General features: G+C 45.4%; 2 protein-coding genes across 2 annotated transcripts; one reads left to right on the top strand and one right to left on the bottom strand.

The window, feature by feature from the left end:
* Positions 1-1,423: 1,423 nt before the first annotated feature.
* Positions 1,424-12,725, bottom strand: SCPEP1 (serine carboxypeptidase 1). Its single transcript, XM_066200195.1, is given in 14 exon segments — positions 1,424-2,838; positions 2,950-3,113; positions 4,440-4,577; positions 5,179-5,292; positions 6,030-6,114; positions 7,570-7,698; positions 7,876-7,913; positions 8,826-8,898; positions 9,093-9,167; positions 9,623-9,778; positions 10,484-10,573; positions 11,448-11,593; positions 12,571-12,703; positions 12,705-12,725. Coding segments are annotated over 14 exon segments (1,428 nt in total). The 3' UTR covers positions 1,424-2,772.
* On the top strand, positions 12,713-20,358 carry COIL (coilin). The gene is made up of 8 exons (XM_066200193.1): positions 12,713-12,974; positions 15,046-16,213; positions 16,534-16,620; positions 17,170-17,217; positions 17,866-17,941; positions 18,678-18,766; positions 19,259-19,350; positions 20,030-20,358. The coding sequence occupies exons 1-8, from the start codon at positions 12,724-12,726 to the stop codon at positions 20,094-20,096; spliced, it is 1,878 nt and encodes a 625-aa protein (XP_066056290.1). The 5' UTR covers positions 12,713-12,723; the 3' UTR covers positions 20,097-20,358.
* Positions 20,359-21,025: the final 667 nt, after the last annotated feature.

Here is a 21,025-nt window from a genome sequence, read left to right as displayed (position 1 = left end):
TCCAGCATCTGTAAAACATCTTATTAATATTTAGAATGAATCACACTAATGGATTTGCCAAGTGACTGCCCTTATCTGGAAAAGGCACAGTGCATGAAATCAAAGTGGACAAATGACATCACTGCAAATCAGATACACAATGGGACTTGAACTCCTTTCAAAGCAGCTTATTCCTTACAGCATCTGCTGGAGAATGACCAGGTGACCTACCTTTATAATGATCTAGAGCTGTGACACAACAGTGACAAAGCCCCTACTGGAATAAAAGGAATCTTCCTTGATGCTAGGTGCTTGATTGCTGCTTTGTTTTTGCATTTAAATCAACCCTAGTTAAAAGCCTGTCTCCCTGGGTAAGTGCTTTTATTCTAGCACATTTAGATTTGGCATAGCCCCTAAAAATCAACAAATCGTTACCATCAGCCTTCTTGACACCATCTTTTTTTCCTCACAAGCTGTCTCTGCCAACAGAAAAACCTGCTGAAGCTAAAACTAAGCAGGAAAAGGAACAGATGCCTCAGGCCTGTGACTGAGCACTAGCCCATGGCAATTGAATCAATGTCCCACGTGATACCGAGGGGTGAGAACAGCACTAAATGCTGCCTTCTGGAGAGACCACCTTCTCAATTATTTTCCTCTATCAAGCCCTTTTGTATTAATTTAGGATTAATGCAGAATATTGTATATAACAGGACTGAGGACCAGCCAACTCAAACTGCTGGAATCGTCTAACCCCAGCCAGCAAACAAACATCACAGAGCTGCCCACCCACTTACTTTCCTCCCCGAGAGAGACGGGGGAGAGACTGAAGGGTAAAACTGAGAACTTGTGTTGAAATAAAGACAGTTTAATAGGCAACAAGCAAATTAAAACAAGGAATTCTTTCACCACTTCCCATGGGCAGGCAGGTGTGCGGCTGCCTCCAAGGAAGCAGGGCTCCATCACATGCAGCTGTTATTTGTGAAGACAAATAGCATCACCCCCGAAGTCACCCCCTCCTTCTTCCCCCCCAGGTGAGCATGACACCACCTGGCCTGGGACATCCCTTAGGTCAGTTAGGGTCAGCTGTCCTGGCTGTGTCCCCTCCAACTCCTTCTGCTCCCAAAAGGCCCCTCACTGGTGGGGTCTGGTGAGGGCAGAAAAGGCCTCGTCAGAACTGTTCAGCCACAACTGAACAACCCTGTGTTATCAGCAATTCCAGCACAAATCCAAAACATAGCCCAGACTATCCACTAGGAAGAAAATTAACTCTATCCCAGCCCAAACCAGCACATTATCCAGGCAAGAACATACTGATTTGCTAAGCAAATTATTTAAAAATATTCCAAGAATGCAAATTTACACACTGGTAGCAACCTCCTCTAAAAGCTGAAACAGAAAAGATGTCATTTTCAAGCAGTGAAATCAATGTGATGCTGAAGAGAGATGAATTAGACCTATTTATTGAAAAAGGCATTTTAAAAACCAAATGTGGATTCCCACTGCTAAAGTTCTCAAGAATACAAGAAAGTATCATGAAAAAGAAAGCAATTACTAGGTGCCAGTATGCAGCTGCAGGGTGATTGCATGTGTGCTGACACAGCATTGTGCCTCAGTCCTTGCTAAGACAGTGCTGTCAGGTATTTCATGACAGTTTCAGTGGCTGTAGTAATTGAGAGGTTGCTATTTATTTAGGATTCTAACAGCTGGAAAGAGCTCTTGTGCCTCCTATCAGACACCAATAAAAAAAAAAAACTACTTCCTGCTCAATAGCAAAAGTCAAATGATGTCTGATCAAGTCTCTTCTTGACTATATATTATAAAAAAAAAAAAGTTTCAAAATAAAAGTTCTCTGCAAGACTTAAAAAAATCTCTAAAAGACATGGATCAAGATTTTGTATATCCTTCTTTTAAACACTCCTATCATCTTTCAGAATTATGCTGTTATTGCTCAAGTAATGCTCCTTTCCTTCTGGCTAAACCCAGAAGGTTTTAAGAGGCTTCTGTCTGTTGGGACTCTTTGGTACAAGAGGGTATTAACAGACCTTCTGCTTCAGGATACAGAAAAACAGGAATTCCTGCTGGATGTGCTTTAGGTGTTGAGGATAAAGGCAAAGTTTGAGTAGCAAGCATTAAGAAGAATGGAAATAAGAAACAAATGGTCAGATAAAAAAGGGTCAAATCCTTCTCTGTGGGATGTTTTTCTCACTCCATAGCACAGGAAGTCGGAAGAATCCTGGATCCCAATTCAGGCACCTCAGCAGGATGACATGGACTGTGATTCCTCTAGGGCAGGTCCTCTGTCCTGGCATTTCCATGTCTTCAGTTTGAAATCCAGCCAGGTGACTCAAGCAGAAGCCTGAAGACAAAGGAAGGACCATTCCACAGCCTCATGAAGCAGGTTAGCCCTCCCAGAGGAACACAAAGCAAATCAAGTCAAATCAGTTTTACTCTTGGTGTGTAAACAGACAAGGGAGCATTCAGGGAAGGGCAAGAGCACAAAATCCTTCCAAGGCAAAGGTTCAGGGCTTGTTCTTTATGACAGAGGACTTCCCTCTGGAAGAGTCATTTATAAGCAGTTTTAAGGCAGCAAATCACAGCTTAAAAATTCAAAAGCAATAACTCATTCAAGGAAAAAAATGCTTTTCCACCAGCACTTGTGCACAGTATCAGCAAGATGAGGGAGGCTGTGTGTCCAAACAGCCACTGTGCCCCCTTTGGCTTGGGATCCCAGGTTCACACTCCTCCAGAGCCCTGGTGCTGGGCAGGAAGCCAGACCAGCTGACCTCCCCTCCCCTAGTGCTGCTGCTGGGTCACCATCCTGAGCATTTTGAGTGCCATCTCTCCTTGGTCAGCTGGTACCTAGCACAGAGAAAAGCACAGGATAAGCAGCTGCCACAAGGAAGCAGACAGCAGCTACACACACATCTTCAGTCTTCTTGCTGATTCCACCCCAAGGACTTCATTATTTACCATGTGCCCAGCCTTGAGAATCCAGAAGAAAGCCAAGTTCTCATAGGCCTTGTGGAAAGCAGCTGTCTCCATGGATTCTGGAGACACATACAGTGCCTTCCACCTCTTCTGGCTGAACTGGTCCAGATCAGGCCACTTCAGTTTCCGGATCCACGCCTCCTGGCCTGTTGGAGATAAGAGACAGCATTGATACCAATACTTGGAAATTACTGATCCTTGCTTCCACAGCAGCTTGGGAGTCCAGTTCAGCTGGATGCCCCCGGCACTGGATACCAGTACAGCAGAGTTAGCACAGAGTCTGTGTGCTCAGATCCTAGAAACAATTTTGTTATGCCTAGGAAAATTCAGGACAAACTGAAACAAACCAATGGAGGGGAGAAGGGAATAAGTAAACAGTGAAGGTGTGTATGAAATGGATTTAGGATTGACCAAGTTGAACAGGTGCTTCTTGGAGGCTCTCCAGCCCTAGAAATTCCAACATGGTCACCCTGCACCTCAAAAACCTTAAGTGTCCTGCCATGGAAAAGGATCAGCCCTGGAAAAGGCCCTGGAAGGCTCCCTCCTGGAAATCAGAAGAGGCGCTATTTCTCTGTTTGTTAGGCACTCATTGAGGGAAGACTGGAAAGGCTTCCTGTTTCAAGGTGCTGCTATAGAAGGTGGAGGGTCAAGACAGCAACAAGATCAGTTCCAGGACTCCAAGGGGGACAAAGCTTTAGCCTAACCTGTGAACTGCTGGAAGAATTTACATGTTAACTACAGCTCAATTTTAGACCAAAATGTGATAAACTGGAGCACCACTAACTGCTAATCTGTTTTGACAGCCTAAATACTGTGTTTCCTGAATTTATTGATTACTGTGTTTCTCATGAAGGACATCTGAGTATCTAATTGGACAGAGACATACAAGGAATAAAGCCTTTTGCAACAAAGGAAGGTGTTTGTGGAGTCTGTGACTGCAGATTCTTTAACTCAGTAAGAAAAGACCAGTGGAAGGGAGCACAGCAGCCCTATGAGGCATTTCAGCAGCACTTGGCCTGGCTCCCAAACTGCCCCTTGCAGCATCTTACAAGCAACAAAGCCCAAGGTGTGCAGGAGCCTACACTGAGAGCAGGTGTGATCACTCTTCCACTGCACCCTCCCTCATTAATTGCCAGCATTCTTTGCCTATGAATGAGCATACACACATATACATCTATGTGCCTATCCAGGAGGATTAAATGAATTATTAGCTTCACTGACACAAGCAATTACTGATGTTGCAGATCCATTTCTCAACAGTATAATGGAGGTAAAGGATTTGCCTCTCTCAGAGGGATACAAGCAAAACATCCTAAGTGCTGCTCATTTATGACTGTAGTATTTAAGCACTGCTAGTTAGATACGTGGTTTGCACAGGAGATTGGAGAAATCTTTCAGTATATTGGTACAAAAAGCTCCACATTCTACTCATCACATGTTCTGTTTCCATCCCCAGTCAAGAAGTTCCTCACCCATGGTGTCAACAATGAGGTCCAGCTGCCCATTATAGACTGTAACACTGACATTGGCTGCCAAAAGCTGATCAACAATATCGATGACAGGTTTCATGAAGTCCTCAGCCATGTTCTCAAAGACCTGTCTGGACTGACCTGTTGGAAGCAGAAAGGCAAATTTTAAGCGGTGAAGGATGTCATCCCCAAGCTGGGACAGAAGCATGGGCTAAAGGCCCTAAAATGGAGTTCACAGCTGCACAAGAAACAGTCCTAGCCCGAAGTGGCACCAGTGATTTATCAGTTTGAGGAGCAGGAGGACCCACTGGAGCTCATAGACAGTGTTGTACTTTCTGGCTCCTATTTACATGCACAGGGTGCTGGCATCAGCCCTTTAAGCCTGTTTTACACCCCCTCCACCATAAGATGCATCATTACATGACATCAGACTTCTGGCAGAGAAAAGCTGACAGGAATTCCAGCAAGATTGCATGAAAGACAAAAAGCAGCTCCTGAAATACAGAGGATCCTCCTCCCTCCCCCTACATTTTTAGTCACTTGCCTGAAGATAGATATGAGCAGCAGAATCAGAACCAGAACCACACCTGCTCCCACAGGCCTGCCCCAAGACATCTTCTTTTCTGAGAAGAAATCCCCTCCTTAGCCCCATGGATAACAACAATTGAATGTGACCAGTTGTATTTTCCTACAGGATGCAATACTGTAAGCAGCAGGTGCACACTAGCAGACAGGAAAGTACCTCCCCACTTCACACAGTCAGGAATGATCATCAGCTTCTTTCTGATGGGCCCATTCATCAGCTCATCGAGGCTGCTCTGATGCATTTTTCCGACATGGCGCTGGTAAAGCCGCACTGAAAAAAAAAGAGAACACACTTTGATCACCATCCTGCACAGATAACAACCTTCAGTGGCAATCATGGCCAACAAACCCTTTTCTAATGAAAACGCAACACCACAGAGAGAGATTTGCTTGCTTTTAATAGAAACCACTGAAGTCAACTCCTATTTAGGGCAGGATGATACAGGAAGAACCCATCCATTCCTACTTTTGGCTAACACTGCACTTTTTCTGGGCACCAGCTTCTGCCTTAATGCTCTTCTCATCAATAAGTTATTTTTGAGCTGCAAGGTTTTACTTTCAGGAGTTAATTTCACCTTCCCTTATGAAGCCAACAGAAAAAGAACTTGAAAAAACTCTACACGTGTGGTTCTCACATTGCTGCACAAAAATCATGGAGCAAGAATTTAATCAGACTGTTTATACTGATGAGACACTTCTGTGTCCTGTGTTAAAGACAGAATGAAAGACAGTAAGAGGAAGTAACTTAAAAGGTCATAAAATGATGTTGCAATTATACTGACTGCTTCCTTGCTGTAATTTGTGCAAGATGTATAGGTGGAGGTGTCATCTATAGGGTTGCTCCACATTCCTATCTGTCTCTATGCAACAGCAAACACGTTCTGCTCGGGAGAATATCAACATCCATTTTGAGGATGTGCTACACTGAGGCTCTTTCCACTGTCAGAGCTGAAGTATGTGAATTGAAACACAGGGCCTCAGAAGTTTAAGTATTTAAATAAAACTTACTGAGATGGAGATTTTCTTGTTCATCTGATTTCACTTCTGGAACCTCCTTAGTCAAGATGTTATAAAAGTTCACATTGTCTGTGTTCTGAAAACACAAGATAATTTCAGTAACAGTAATAAAAACATTTCTCAGAGACGAAGAACAGTCTTTCCTGAAAAAAAAAAAAAAGTAAATCCTAAATAAAGGACCCTGTGACCTGTCACTTTACCTGCACACCAGGAAGATATTTGTGAAAAACTTCGGTTCTACAATTGCTTTGAGAAGTGGGAAAGAGATTCCTCAAGCCTGTATTGTTCCCACATGGGTCATACCAGAGATGTTATTTACTCCTCTGAAGCAGATGTGAAGCTACAGGAAGCCTTACCCTACATTACTCATGACAGAGAGCTGCAGTGCCAGGTGATGCCTTCAGACAGCCCCTACTGCCAGCTCTGGTCTAGTGCTGCTCTCAGTCAACATCCTTCAAACCTACAATCCTCCAAAATCTAAAATGCTTCCTCACAAACGTGGTGATGGGCATGAGGCACCCCTCTTCTGGAGCTGCTGACAGCTGGATGTGCCCAAGCATTGCAGATTGGCAGCTCTGATGCAGCTGACAGAGGCTGCCTGCATCCAAGGACAAACATGAGCAGTGTAGCCATTAGAGAAGTTACTCCAGATTCTTCAAGTCCTGCTTTACTTGATTTTTGAGTTTATAAAGTTCTGATGCTTAGGTCAGAAATCAGCTCACAACAGAACTCCAGAAGAACTGCAGTGCCTTCACCTGCCAGCACCATCACAACTGAGAGGGGAAGCCAAGTAGATTTGAAAAGTAAAACAGGAACCAAAAGTTCCTTCCAAACGGCAAGAAGTGAAACCAGCTATGTGCAAGGCACTGCCAGTTATGAAATGCAGAAGAAAAAAACCCAAAACCAACCAAACAAAAAAACCACCAAAAAAAAAAAAAAAAAAGGCTCCAGATTAGCCTTTCTGTCCGAGGAAGCCAGAGCCTTCCCTGTACTAAAGAATGAGATGCAACAAAGACTGAGATTTTGGAGCAACTTTTTAACAGAAGAAACAAAAGCAAAACTTTACCAATCTTTTATGCTGGAAATTTCTAAGTAAGGAGATGCAGTGACCCACAGTAACAGCCCATAACTGGAGGTTCCTTTCAACCCTGTGCACCTACTGTAGTTCTTCAAATAGAGATTTCAAATTTGTGTCTTCCTGGATGCAGTTTTCAATAGTCAAAGCTTTCCAGGAGATACAGTTTCTTTAATTTGAAACTGTGGAAATCAAGAGGACTAGTTGTATGCTGAAACCTCAGTGCAATACTGGAAGACCACACGGGCTGTCCTGCCCACTTTCTCTGTCACTCACCCAGTGGGGCATAGCAAACACTCCTTTGCATCAGCACTGCGGTAAAACAAATCCTGGCAAAAATGACTGGGCAGAGGGTTGGAGAGTTCACGCCAGCTCAGCATTCATAGAAAGGATAACCTGGAATCACGCGCCTTCCACAGGCAGTAGTTAGTTCTTAATGTTAGTCAAAGATCTCACCTCTTCAATGACACCTTCAGCCTTGCCCCAGAGCTCAGTGGCCAGCCCATACTGATTTTTATTTATTGCATCCATTATTTCTTTGGCGACAGCAGTCACCTCTGCTAGCCCATTATCGTCAAGGAGAGACTGGGAGACAAACACAAAGGACGGTTTCAATTAAAATTCCACATCCATTTATTGCTAACAGCCTCCATGCTTTCGAGGTTTTATTCAGGCCAAGAGGCAATGCTAAAATTCAACACCCATTTGTACGGTGTGGCAGCACAAGGGATCAGGTGGGAAGCAAGAGTTTAAGGTACTTACAGTGCTGTAAAGGTAGGGCCCCCAGGACAGCACAGAGTCTAAACAAATGGAACAGATTTCAAACTGACAATCAATCATTAGCATAAGATTTAACTTACTTTTCCTTTACTGGAGCAACAATATTTATGAGAAAAATAAATGGAGATTAATTAATCAGTAGAAGGGTACAGTCAGCTCTGTTTAACCCTAAGGTTATGTACCACAGACAAGGTTCTTTACAAATGCTGCAACATCATTAACCCCCTATGAGCTAACCAGTGAAATTTATTTAAAAGCAACCACCATGTTTTTAGCAAAATGTTCTCCCCACAGCATTGCAGCACGTTGCCAGAACATGGGCAGAGGTCTAACAAGAGGATGAGAATTATCTAAACTGATCTGTTTGAAAAGTCACAAGGGAACAACTGAGTTATCAAACAAATCTGCTTTACAACAACTTTGTAAATTCTAAGGATCAGTTGATAAGACAGATAAGAGCTTGCTTGGTATTGTCCTGTGCTGCAGGGAATCTGTGAAGCCTGCCTTTGCCAATCCCACTGAAGGACCAAGAGCCTTTTCATTTGCTTTTTGTCCTCCACCAGACACAAATCTCACTTGCAGCCTTGTGAATAATTTGGTGGCCACATTTAAGCACAGGACTCTTACAAAACACGCCAGAGGCTGTGGAGATGTGTAAGGACATTTCACCATCCCACCACTCCAGATGCAAGTGTGCTCCTCCCTGACCTTGCTCTCTGACTTTTCCTAACCTAGATACATTCTAAAGAGAGACTCTTCAGTCACAGCTTGCAAGGCTCAGTATTCCTTTTTGATTTACCAGAATCACTACAGAGTTAATTCACTTAAGGCAGGGATGGCATTTTTTACTTTAGGTACTCATGGAATGATTACAACACCCACCAAAACAAAATAACAACAAATCATCCACAGCCTGAGGAGTTTAAACATACCCAAAGGAGAAATCCAGGAGTCTCCAAGAGCAGTCCCCATAAAATTGCACTTTATGATCCCTTTTTGAACAGCCTTTGTGAATAAGAGGAAAAACAAAACAAAATACCAAACCAAGAATCAAATTTTAGTTAGATATTCATGACTCTAGAGTGAAAAAAGTAGCATTGTGAATTAGGCAATAGGGACAGCGTATTCCAGAAAATAAAAGTACTTGTAGAACTCCAGGTTTTAAAGTGAAAAGTGAACTATATCCTCCAAGTACTTACCTTGTGCAGCTCTAAGGCAACCCCAGCAGCCATTTTACCTCCATAAGATTCAGAAAATATGTAGAATGGGATGGTCTGGGGAGAGAAAAGCCACACAAGGAACTCGTTGGGCAGAGGGCAGAAGATACCTCCATCCATCTCCCACAGGACCCAGGCACTGGCCATTCACCTCTCACCATCAAACATTTAATGTGTGTCTTATTTTAAGTGGCACATAAGGTTTCCATAACATCCTGGTGATTTGCTGGGGTTGGTTCTTAAGTATTTGGGAACTATAAGCAGCTGTGATCCTAGATATGCTGCTCAGATCACTCAACAGACAATAATCCACCCCAATGCTTATATAACTAACCCCAAAATCAAGACACAGCTTCTGAAACGTGGAAAATAAGAGACAGTGGTTTTATCTGCACCAAACACTACCTAACAGCTAAATACTGCTCATCTGGAAGTCTGTTCCCTAATTAGTTTTGAATCCTATTTAAAAGCAGAGAAAAATACAACAATAAACAAGAATTCAATTCACTTACCTGGAACTCTGTTCTACACTTGAAGAATTCTCCAAGAAAAACCATCATATCAGAAACTACTGTGGTAAGGTTTTGGGCAAACAAACTACAATCATCCACATAACTGAATCCAGTGCCCACAGGATTATCCACAAACAAGATACTGGCTGCCTGCAACTGCAGAAGTAGAAAGAAGGTTTGTATAAAACCTCAGTTCAGCACCAGGAAAAAAACCTTAGTTTTGATGGCACAAATTATTATCTGAGCCAGCAAATCCTTGGACCTGAAAAAACATGCAAAAAAATTAGGTGCAACATAAAGTCCTTCAATTAGCTCAATCTGTAACCAGAAATACGCCCCAAAAGTCCCAGTGATCCAGGGGCAGGTCACCTAGGGAACTCTGGAATACTTCAGACTATTGGTAGCTCAGAGCACAAATATATTGCAGTAATTAAACTTCCACCTTCACAGGCAGCTGTAATTTGTTTTCCCTTGAAGGCCATACTGGACCTGTAATTACAAGCCATAGGTTTTACACTGCCAGCCACCCAGAAAAAGCTCTGTGACTGCACACGATGAAGCTGTGATCTGAAATAACACTTTCTACAATTTCCCTGCTCCCTCTTTCCCAGACATCTGCACGTCACAATTTTATGAAAGACCAGATATACTTCATCAAATTAATATGTCTACCCCTCAGTTCTAAACAAGACTATTCCTAAAAGCTAATTTATTAACCACAATATTTTAACTTGAAATATTATAGTTCTACTGAACTTTAAATGAAAAACTGTTCTGTGTTTTTTTGCATAGTGATCATCTGCTTACACAAGCAAACAAACATTTGTACTTAGTAGTTAGAAGTTGAACTCTTTACTGTACCCAGGTTGTATTTCTTGGTTTCAATGCTTTGTCTAATGGACCAATCTCTTCAAAGTTCCCATATCCACAGCCTGAAGATCCTGGACCTCCCTGCAGGGAAATACCGAATGACAAAGACGTTAAAAGGCAGCATGGCATAGATAGGACAGACGGAAGGAAAATACAAGCCAGCCAGTAAGTAGAATGACAGATTGTAAATTTTTACAAATGGCTTTTGCACTCCATGTTAATTTGCAGAGCAGGCTCTGTTCCTCATGGTCTTGGGTTATGCACACACATGCCATTTCTGAAAACGAGAATTCAACAGAGAAGCAGTCACCGACTTGTGAGAGCTTCTGGTAAAAGCTGCCTGCTATGTGAGCACAGTTTCAAAACCTCATTCCCTGAATATGGAGTGCAAAAGTTAGCCTATCTGCTAACTGGGGCTTTGCAAGTCATTAGCTTAATCAGCATGTAGAACTTGTGGGTTTCACTCTGATGAAATAACTCAGAAAAAATAAGAACAAGTCCTCAAGTGATTCTACTCAACATTAACTTCTGAAATGTATTGTGGAGAACATGCCACCACTTTTATTAAACTGGGATTCTTTCCATTTAGCAATCATCCTAAATCTCTGATTATTTTATCTACTCTCTCTCTCTGAACATTGTTTTGACTTGAAACTCTCCAGGAAAGGAGCTGTGAAACTATAATGCACAAAAATCACTACTATTGTATGAAAAATGAGAACAACCTCAGTTATTGCACTAGAACTTGATGGAAGGTAAGCAGTTGAGGACACCCCACAAGTGCAGAATTAAATCATCCTTGTTTTTCCCAACCCCAACACCTCATTCACAAGGAGAGGCATTTAGAACCAGGCAGTTTTGAATCCTGTTTCTGTAGAGCTGCACAATGTCAGACAGACTGAATCAGGCACAGATGGAAAGAATTAATGCTTAGGTGCATCTAACCAAACCTTACCTGAAGCCACATGACGAGAGGTAACTCTGTGAAGTCTTGGGTTGGGTTATTTGCATAGTAGAGCCACCAGAACATGTGGGCCTTGCTCCGAACTTCCACATATCCCCACAGCTCTTTAGGCTCCCGGGGCTGCCTCAGAACTACACCTTGAGAGGAAATAAAAATAACAATCAGCCAGGTAAAAAGGCCTCAGCCTTTGGGCTTTCCACCAGAATTGCTCCAAAACATTGCATTTCAATCTTGGGTGTGATAATTAGAAGTGCTACTACTGTTAAAAAAATTACTACAAGAAGCCTACCTATACTTACACCCCCACCCACGGCTGAGTTACCGTCAATGAATGAAGTGTGTAATTAAGTGCTTCCTTATCAGAGCCTGGTGTCAGAGCTGCCGCCGGAATAACAGCCCAATCACTGGAATAATTTGCTCTTGAAGTGTTTTCAAGGCCGGGGCTGAAGGCACAGTCCCACTAACCCCAATGGAATCACCCCCTAACCAGTTGCGATTTCGACAAGGATCACAGAATACTCCGAATTGAACGGGACCTAAAAAGATCGAGTCCAGGCGTGTAGCGAAGCGGTCAGTACGGGGATCGAACCCGCAGCCTTGGCGTTACTGGCTCCATGGCCGATCCACCGAGCTCAACCCAGTACTTTGATCTGGGTGTCTGAGGAGACCGCATCACCTCACAGTCCCCAGGGAGAGCTGATGCAGACAGAGGGCCACTTCTAAGGAATCCACAATATCATTTAAACTCAATTAAGTCAGTAGAGTCTGGACACCTTACACGGTCAGTCTGCTGTCCATCTCGGACACGGAACAGACCTTTGACACTCCATCGCTTTTTCTCAGGGATCGGGGCAAAAGGCAACAGCGCACCGGAGTAGGCGCAATAAGGCTTTTCCAAGGCGCGGTGGCCAGGCTTTGCTGCTCCCGCCGGGCCTCCCGCCACCCTCGCCGTCCCTCCCGACCGCCACCTCGGCGAGCGGAATTTCCCGCGGATCAGCCCGGGCTCTGCCCGGCAGCGGGACACAGAAGCGCCGTGCCCGGACTCCCCGCTCGCTCGCTCGCTCCCTCCCGTCCCGTCCTGTCCTGTCCTGTCCCGGCCCGGCCCGGCCCGTACCTGCGGCCAGCAGCAGCACGGACAGCGCGGTCCCGGCCCGGAGCGGCCCCATCGCTCCCTCAGCTCCCGCGGTCACGGGACCGCCCCCCCGCCGCCCTGAGGCCCCGCCCTCCGCTCCGCCCCTCCGCCCCTTCCTCCTCCTCCTCCTCCTCCATGATGGCGGCCGGCGGCGGCCCGGTGCGGCTGCGGCTGGTGTTCGACCACCCTCCGCCGGCCAGCCCGGACTGCGCGCTGTGCTGGCTGCTGCTGGAGCCGGGCCAGGCGCGGCTCGTCACCGACCTGCTCAGCCTCATCCGCCATCGCTTCGGCTTCAGCCGCCGCGCCCGCCTCAGCCTCTTCCTCCAGGGGGCGCTGCTGCCGCCCGCCGAGAGCGCGCGCCTCGTGCGGGACAACGACTCGCTGCGGTACGGACCGGACCGGACCGGGATAGGGAGAGGGACCGGGATGGGGACAGGGACCGGGATAGGGACAGGGACCGGGATAGGGACAGGGACCGGCATAGGGACCGGGATAGGGACCGGGATAGGGACCGGGATAGGGACCGGGATAGGGACAGGGACCGGCATAGGGACAGGGATAGGGACCGGGATAGGGAAAGGGACCGGGATAGGGACAGGGACCGGCATAGGGACAGGGATAGGGACCGGGATAGGGAAAGGGACCGGGATAGGGATAGGGACCGGGATAGGGATAGGGACAGGGACCGGGATAGGGACAGGGATAGGGACCGGGATAGGGAAAGGGACCGGGATAGGGATAGGGACTGGGATAGGGATAGGGACAGGGACCGGCATAGGGACAGGGATAGGGACCGGGATAGGGACAGGGACCGGGATAGGGACAGGGACCGGCATAGGGACCGGGATAGGGACCGGGATAGGGACCGGGATAGGGACCGGGATAGGGACAGGGACCGGCATAGGGACAGGGATAGGGACCGGGATAGGGAAAGGGACCGGGATAGGGACAGGGACCGGCATAGGGACAGGGATAGGGACCGGGATAGGGAAAGGGACCGGGATAGGGATAGGGACCGGGATAGGGATAGGGACAGGGACCGGGATAGGGACAGGGATAGGGACCGGGATAGGGAAAGGGACCGGGATAGGGATAGGGACTGGGATAGGGATAGGGACAGGGACCGGCATAGGGACAGGGATAGGGACCGGGATAGGGATAGGGACCGGGATAGGGATAGGGACCGGGATAGGGAAAGGGACCGGGATAGGGAAAGGGACCGGGATAGGGCTAGGGACAGGGACCGGCATAGGGACAGGGACCGGGATAGGGATAGGGACAGGGACCGGCATAGGGACCGGGATAGGGACCGGGATAGGGACCGAGATAGGGGCAGGGATAGGGACTGGGACAGGGACAGGGATAGGGACAGGGATAGGGGCAGGGATAGGGACAGGGATAGGGACCGGGATAGGGGCAGGAATAGGGACAGGGACCGGGATAGGGACCGGGATAGGGAAAGGGACCGGGATAGGGACAGGGACCGGGATAGGGACAGGGACCGGGATAGGGACAGGGATAGGGACAGGTATAGGGACCGGGACAGGGACAGGGACTGGGATAGGGACAGGGACAGGGATAGGGACAGGGACCGGGATAGGGACCGGGATAGGGACAGGGATAGGGACAGGGACCGGGATAGGGGCAAGGATCGGGATAGGGGCAGGGACCGGGATCGGGATAGGGACCGGGACAACGGGATCGGCACAGGGAATTCGGAGAGCGGGATCACACAGAGAGAGCAGGACCCGGACCGGGATCAGGACAGCAGGACTGGGCCCGCGAGATCAGGCCTGGAGCCGGGACAGCGGGGTCGGGGGTCGGTCCACACACCGCCTCATCAGTGTCTGTCAGCATCTAATTCGGTGCCCAGCGGCCGGACCGGGCTGGTGCCCAGCCGTGGGACACGAGGAAGCGGGCAGGAACCGATGCCCAGGAAGTTCCACCTGACCACAAGGAAGAGCTTACCACACGCTGGGACAGATTGTCCAGAGAGGATGTGGAGTTTCCCTCACGGGGGGTGTTCCAGAGCCCTCTGGACACAACCCTGTGCCCTGGGATTACTCTGCTGAGGCAGGGAGGTGGGACCTGACCCCACTGCGGTCCCTTCCAGCCTGACCCGTTCTGGGATTCTGTGAATCCCCACGTGAGTGGGACAGGGATGGGGCTTCCCCGGGGGACTGAGCTCTTCTTGGACTGAGCTCTTCTTTCCCTGGGCGGTGGAGCGGGAGCTGGGTGCCCACGGGCACTGATTCCCAACACCTGAGACACCTCAGCGTGTCCAGAAGGGATGGAGGGAGCCAAGCGGTTGTGCCTGTGCCTGCAGGGGAGGGTTCCGGACTGTCCCGGGTAGAGCTGGAGCAGCTACACTCTAGGGGAACTTGCTTGAGCTGCTCACATGTAGGGAAAAGTGTTCATTGTGCTGAACGGTGGCTTTTGGTTTTGTTTTTTTAACAGAGTAAAATTGGAAGAGATAGTTGGAGATGATTATGAAGAGATAGATGATGGCTTTATTTACACAACGAAAGAAGACAAAAAAAGGCACAGACACAAGCAGGACGAGGAAGAATTGTCTAGGAATGAAAGCAAGCATAAAAGGAAAAAGAAAAAGGAGAAGCATAACCTTGAGTACTCCTCTTGTAGGGAAGAGACCTCTGTGGATACTTGGGACTCTCAGAAAAGGTACATGAAAAGAAAAAGAAAGGAGGAAGTTAGGGGAAGAAATAGACTTGCAGAAGGTAAGGAAGAGACCTCTACTTCCCATTCTAAAAAGATGAAAAAAACAGAGAGGGAGAAGCAGTTGGCAACAAAAAAGAAGGATGAAAAGCAGACAGAGGTTGCTGCATCAAAGATGGCTTTAGAACAGGCAAATGAGAGCTTTTCTCTAAATTCTGGTAAAAATAGTGCCAAAAAGATCACAACAGAGTCCAGGAAAAAGAGGGTGGGAGCTTCAGATTCCTCCAGCAAATCGTCTGACAGTGACAGCAGTGAACTAAATGCAAAGGAAAATAAATCTTCCCATAAACCTGTAGTGGTAACACTTCCCAAAGACAAATCCCAAGCTGCTTCAGATTCTGATGTGAAAACTAATAAAGTGACTGTAAAGTCTAACACTGAAACGACTAAGACTGCAATTAGTAAAAATGCTAAAAAAGCCCAGTCTTCTAGTTCAGATTCTGACTCAAGTACAGAGGATGAGAATGTGACACCAGCACAAGACAGCACTGCGAAGGAAAAATCAGTGCCAAACCATGTGGTGGCTGTAAAAGCCAGCACCAAGGCTCCCAAAGCAAAGAGCTCCTCTTCAGACTCTGATAGTTCAGATTCAGACACACTTGTTAAGAAATCTGCAGCAGGTGCTGGACTGCATAATTCCATAGTAAGGAACTGCACTAAACAGCTGCCAGCCAGTGTCCAAGGACTGTTTGCCGGCCCAGGCCGTGGACGGGGGCATGGAATGGGAGAGGATAACTTCTGGAGAGGACCTAGGGGCCGTGGGTTTCGTGGGATGATGAGGGGCCATGGGAGAGGAGCAAACCCTGGCTTCTTCTATAACTACAGCAGTGAAGGCCAGAAACAGAGGCAGTTAAATGAAGCTGCGACAAACACTTCTGTCGTTGTCCAGGTGAGTGAGTGACACAGGCAGAGTCACCTTTCTCTGGCAGCTTGATCTGCACAAAGAACCTGTAGGATGGAGAGTAATTCATAACAGCAGAAATAGCTTAGTGGGATAAAGGCTGATCTTAACTTTTATTTAGTGTAATTCCATTTGTCAGCCTGAGGATGTGTTTGTGAAACAACAGTAAAGTGATTGTATTATGTATATAAAAACAAAGAATGTATCTTGCTCTTCTCAGAGCTTCTTGCAATCCATATAGCATAAACACTGTCTTCTGTTTTTACTGATACAGTAATGAAATCTGTGGGTTACTCTTTGTTTCACAGAATCCCGTGGAGATTCCCAAAAGAGACTATAGTGTGTTACCTCTTCTAGCTGCTCCACCCCAAGTGGGAGAAAGAATTGCCTTTAAGGTAAAAAACTCTGGAAATACTGAATGTTAGTAGGTTAAAATTGCTTCATTTGGTCCACTCTTAAGTTTCTGGCCTAATAGTTTCTCTAAGAAATTCACTTGCTGTAAACCTGGCTTTGATTTTTACAAATATTTGGAGCATATACAGAAGCTCAGTGCATTTCTTTACACTTCCCGTATTTGTATAACATAAGAAATGCTGTCTCTGCTGTCATTTTAATGTGATTTTCCATGTAGATGTTATTGCAAGTCTTACCATACAAATAATTACACTGCACTGCAAAATATAAAGGTAAATGAAAAAGAAATCCCTGCAGTTGAGGAGACGGGGGTCCATCTCCCTGATCTTCTCATAGAGCCTGACCTGAACGTAAATCCTTTGGAGCATCAAGTCCTGGAAGTCTGCCAGGGACCATGATTGGCATTGTGTTCCAGGAGTAGGAAACTTGGCTCTTGCATTTTTCTCCTGCTGAAAAATCTGTCTGGATATAGGTGGAATCATCAAAGATTGGGAAAGGTTTCAGTTTGTTACTTGTATTTCTTTCAACAGCGCCTGGAACTAACTGAAAATTACAGTCCTGAAGTTTCAGACTATAAGGTACTGGTTTTCTCTCCTCCCTTCATTCACTCACAAAACTATGATAGGTGAGGTATGGTTTAGATACTTCGATGTTGTGCAGTGTTTTTCCTTGCATCTAGTTGACTCCACAGGCTATTCCTGGGGCAGCAGTAATAATCAAAATTCTAGAAGCCGAAACTAATTGAAAATTTGAAAGGTGTAATTGTTATTTTAAAAAACCCAAAAAACCCCAAAAACAAACAAACAAACACCAACTACAAGGATTATTAATAATCATTAATATTTTAGAGATGACAAAAAATGCAGACCCTCAAGCAGAAAAATGTAGCTGTATTTGAGTCTGCTGCTATTTGAAGTCAGGGCAAGTTCTTAAAACTGGTGCAAGTAAAATTTTGTTGCTACTTCACATAACTTGGTTTCTGGATAAGTACTGATTTAAACTGTGAAGTTGGTGACAATGAGTAATTTTGGTTTATTGATGCCAGTAGTTACAGATTGCTGAGCATTAATTCTTTGCGGATTTTTTACATGGAGACTGGAAAATTCAAACCCAGATATACTTATTTCCTCTGGCAGCAATCAAGTAGCACACTGGTTGTAAATATGGAATAGTTATCCAGTGCTGAAGTGTGTCTTACCTGATTCTTTTCTTATTGCTTTGTGAAGGAGGCAAAAATAATCAGTTGGAATGCTGAAAATAAGCAGATTGAACTTGAGATCCTTTCAACATCAGCAGGACAGTGTACGTACCTGGGGACACCAAGGGCTTGTTGTCACGTGCTGTCACCTGGAAAACCAGAAGTCCAAGGAACACTTTGTCTTTCAGGAGTATTCCAAATTTCCTTGGGTTCATTCTCAACACACCCCTTCCCTCCTCATTCCCTCCCCAAGAAGTCTATTAAATTGAGAAGTTCTAACCCTTGCTAGTTGAACTGAGAAAGATGCTCATGGGTATTGACAAAATAAATTTTTTCCAGTCAGTTTGAGTGGTCAGTAACTCACCTCTACTGTGGTATCATTTTCTGAAACAAGTTATTTTATTTCTGTTATTATTTATGGAACTGCAGAGGCAATATGAGGTTATAATGGTATGTCTTCAGTGGTTGTGGAGGTGAGTCCCTGCAGTGATAAGGTCCAGTTCCTGAGACCTGAAATGATGAATGTTTCTCAAACTGTGTATCCTCCAGTTGCCATTTAAGCCAGAATTAATGAATTGTCATGTAAGCATTCTTCTGAAATTTCAGCAACATATTGTTGACCTTCTGATGTGAATAGTCAGATAATTACCTTAATTTTCGTGTGTAGTATTCAGTTTTGCCTCAAGATTTTTTGTTACAATTATGAACCCAGAGACTGAGCGCAAAAAAGTAAATCCAAAACAAACCCTGAAGCCAAACTGGTTTTGATCAGCTTTTGTGGTAAACATTTAAAGTTTCTTTGGTTTGTAGCTCCTTGAGCTGGTTGTTTTGGTTTTTCAGTTGCTAAGGAGCCAGGGAAGTTTGACCTGGTGTACCAGAGTGCAGACGGAGAGGAGCTGATCGAGTACGCGGTGCCTCAGGACACCAAGGTACGTGGGGCCTGCTGTGAGTCCTGCCCCAGCTCTGCAGAGCTGGCACCTGCCCTGCTTCCTGCCTCTGCTCACCTCAGGGACATTCCCTTTGTGATCATGCACCCAATTTGGATCAATGGAAGCAAAAATAATTGTTCCTTTCTGGGAAGAATGTGCATCTTCATATCATAATAATCAGTTCTTGCATGTTACTCAATTAACTGAGGTCACAGCCACTCATCAAACTTCTTGTTTTGGCTAATAAACAACATCATATCTCACAGAGATCCTTTCTTACCAGCTTTTCATTTCATCACTGTTGTTTTACCTCCACCTTTCCTTACCCAGGACAGCAGGCGGGTTGAGGTTCACCAACAGGATCAGTGACTCACAGGAGGAGCTGTGATCTTGGTTCAGTGGTGCTGTTGTTCAGGTCTAGGCAAAAGCCTAAAGGCACAGAAATTGCATCTTGCTGGCGCCTGCTAAGTGCTGCCTGTGGTTTGTTTTCAGATAACTGAAAGCTGGGATGCGCTGATAGAGCCAAGACTGATTGTGGAGCCTCCAGTTAATGGATCCAGCGTTGAAAATGGAACATCTAGGATGTGAGAAAATGTGAACAATTGTACAGATTTGTTCTGTGAAATGCCGCTGTCTGGTTCTTGGGGTGGCAGTTGCACTGGTTGATATTACTGTCTTAAAAAGAAGTAGGCCAAAAGAAAAACACCTTTTTCCCTTAGGCTACGTTTTTATGTAATACATGAAAACTTTGTTTATTATAGGAAGTCTAATATAGATCTGTTGGGTTTGAATATTTATATCCTACTGTAACGAGCTGCAGATCTGGAATGGTTTGATTAAAAGATAAAACACAATCCTGTACTGTGAGTAACTACTTAAATGTCTGGGTTTGCCTAGAGCTGTATAACTGCCAGAGGTTAACTTTCATTTAAAAATAAATTATAAGTATTGTTGATATGCAGAACTTGCTCTGTGCTGCTGCCAAGCATCATACAAATGCTGTGACTTTGCAGTTACTTAAAGAGTTCACCTGAACACGTCCAGAAAAGCCTGTGGATTTTGAGTGTATGTAATTTTGAGGCAGATAAATAGCACTGGTAACTGTTAACTTTGCTTAGAACCAGTGGAATTTAACATGAACCCCTGGCACAACTGTGTCCCACTGTGTTAATGTACATAGGCTATGAAAGCCTTTATTTGTTTTAGAGCAAACCCTCTTGCCCTGTAAGTGGTGAATATATGCCTTTCTTCTCCCCTTTCCAGCAGCAGAATGGGTCACCAGGTGCTGGCAAGGCATTGCACTAACAGCTCTCATAATTACTGGCATTGAGGGGACACCTTCTACCCATGGAGCCTTGGCAAGTCTTAAACTTTCAGATAATTCCTGTCCTAGGTAGTGGACTCCTATAGAGAAGACATGGAAAAAACCAAACCCTAGATAAAAACACACACCTGAAAATTTGTACATTATGGTTTAGTTGTCATGTACTCTGACCTAGTGCATGAGTCCATTAAAGTACTGTGCATTTTTGCATCAGCCCTATTAAAATGTCTTGTTTGTGAAGAAATCATTTTTATACAAGTAAACTGAATTTGTGCATTGTGGTTCTCTTCAGATGCCATTATTTCATGCTAGGATTTTTTTTTTTTTTATAGAAAAGTTCAGTTAGATTCATGTGGCTGTTCTTGCAAACTGGATGAAAAGAAGATGTCAGACTGTCTTGGTTTAGATAGACGGCCGTCTGCCAGGGAAGATTGGATCTCCCTTGGAATGTAACCTCCCCCCCCCCCCCCCCCCCCCCTTCCCAAATTATTGTAAATTTGCAATTAAAAGGCTGTCAGGCAAAGATTTTGGGAATAGGTATAGCAGCTCTTTACTAGGGATATTAAAAATACAAATGTAGTACAGAAGAATAAACAAACAAGAAATCCTAGAAAACCCTGACAGAGTCAGAAAGACAACCTGACACCTTGTTGGTCAGGGTGTTGGAAGCAGTCCAAAGTAAGCCCTCCCGGAGTGGCAGATGGGGTCCTGTTGGAAGTAGAGATGGTCCCATAGAGAAAAGGGTGCAGAGATGGGTCCAGTCTTCCTTTGGGTGTCCCGTGGGAGCACTGGATGACTGGTGGCACTTGTGGCTCCTTTTTATCTAGATGGAAATGGTTTGGCTCCTCTTTTCTGGGTTAAGTATCTCACAATGGGATGATGTAATGTGTCATGGCATTGGTGAGCTTTAATGGCCCATTAACAAAAGATATCCC

Source organism: Chamaea fasciata, unplaced genomic scaffold, assembly GCF_029207755.1.
Source record: "Chamaea fasciata isolate MVZ Bird 193981 ecotype frontalis unplaced genomic scaffold, bChaFas1.0.hap1 SCAF_19, whole genome shotgun sequence".
In the NCBI taxonomy this organism is placed as follows: domain Eukaryota; kingdom Metazoa; phylum Chordata; class Aves; order Passeriformes; family Sylviidae; genus Chamaea; species Chamaea fasciata.
This window is presented reverse-complemented; position numbering and strand designations above follow the sequence as displayed.

What these genes read in the sequence shown, in the direction of transcription:
- COIL (XM_066200193.1), top strand. Translation starts at nt 12,724, where the DNA reads ATGATGGCGGCCGGCGGCGGCCCGGTGCGGCTGCGGCTGGTGTTCGAC. An exon ending in CGGGACAACGACTCGCTGCG is followed by an intron (nt 12,975 to 15,045) that starts GTACGGACCGGA and finishes TTTTTTTAACAG; the next exon opens with AGTAAAATTGGAAGAGATAG. An exon ending in TTCAACATCAGCAGGACAGT is followed by an intron (nt 17,942 to 18,677) that starts GTACGTACCTGG and finishes TTGGTTTTTCAG; the next exon opens with TTGCTAAGGAGCCAGGGAAG.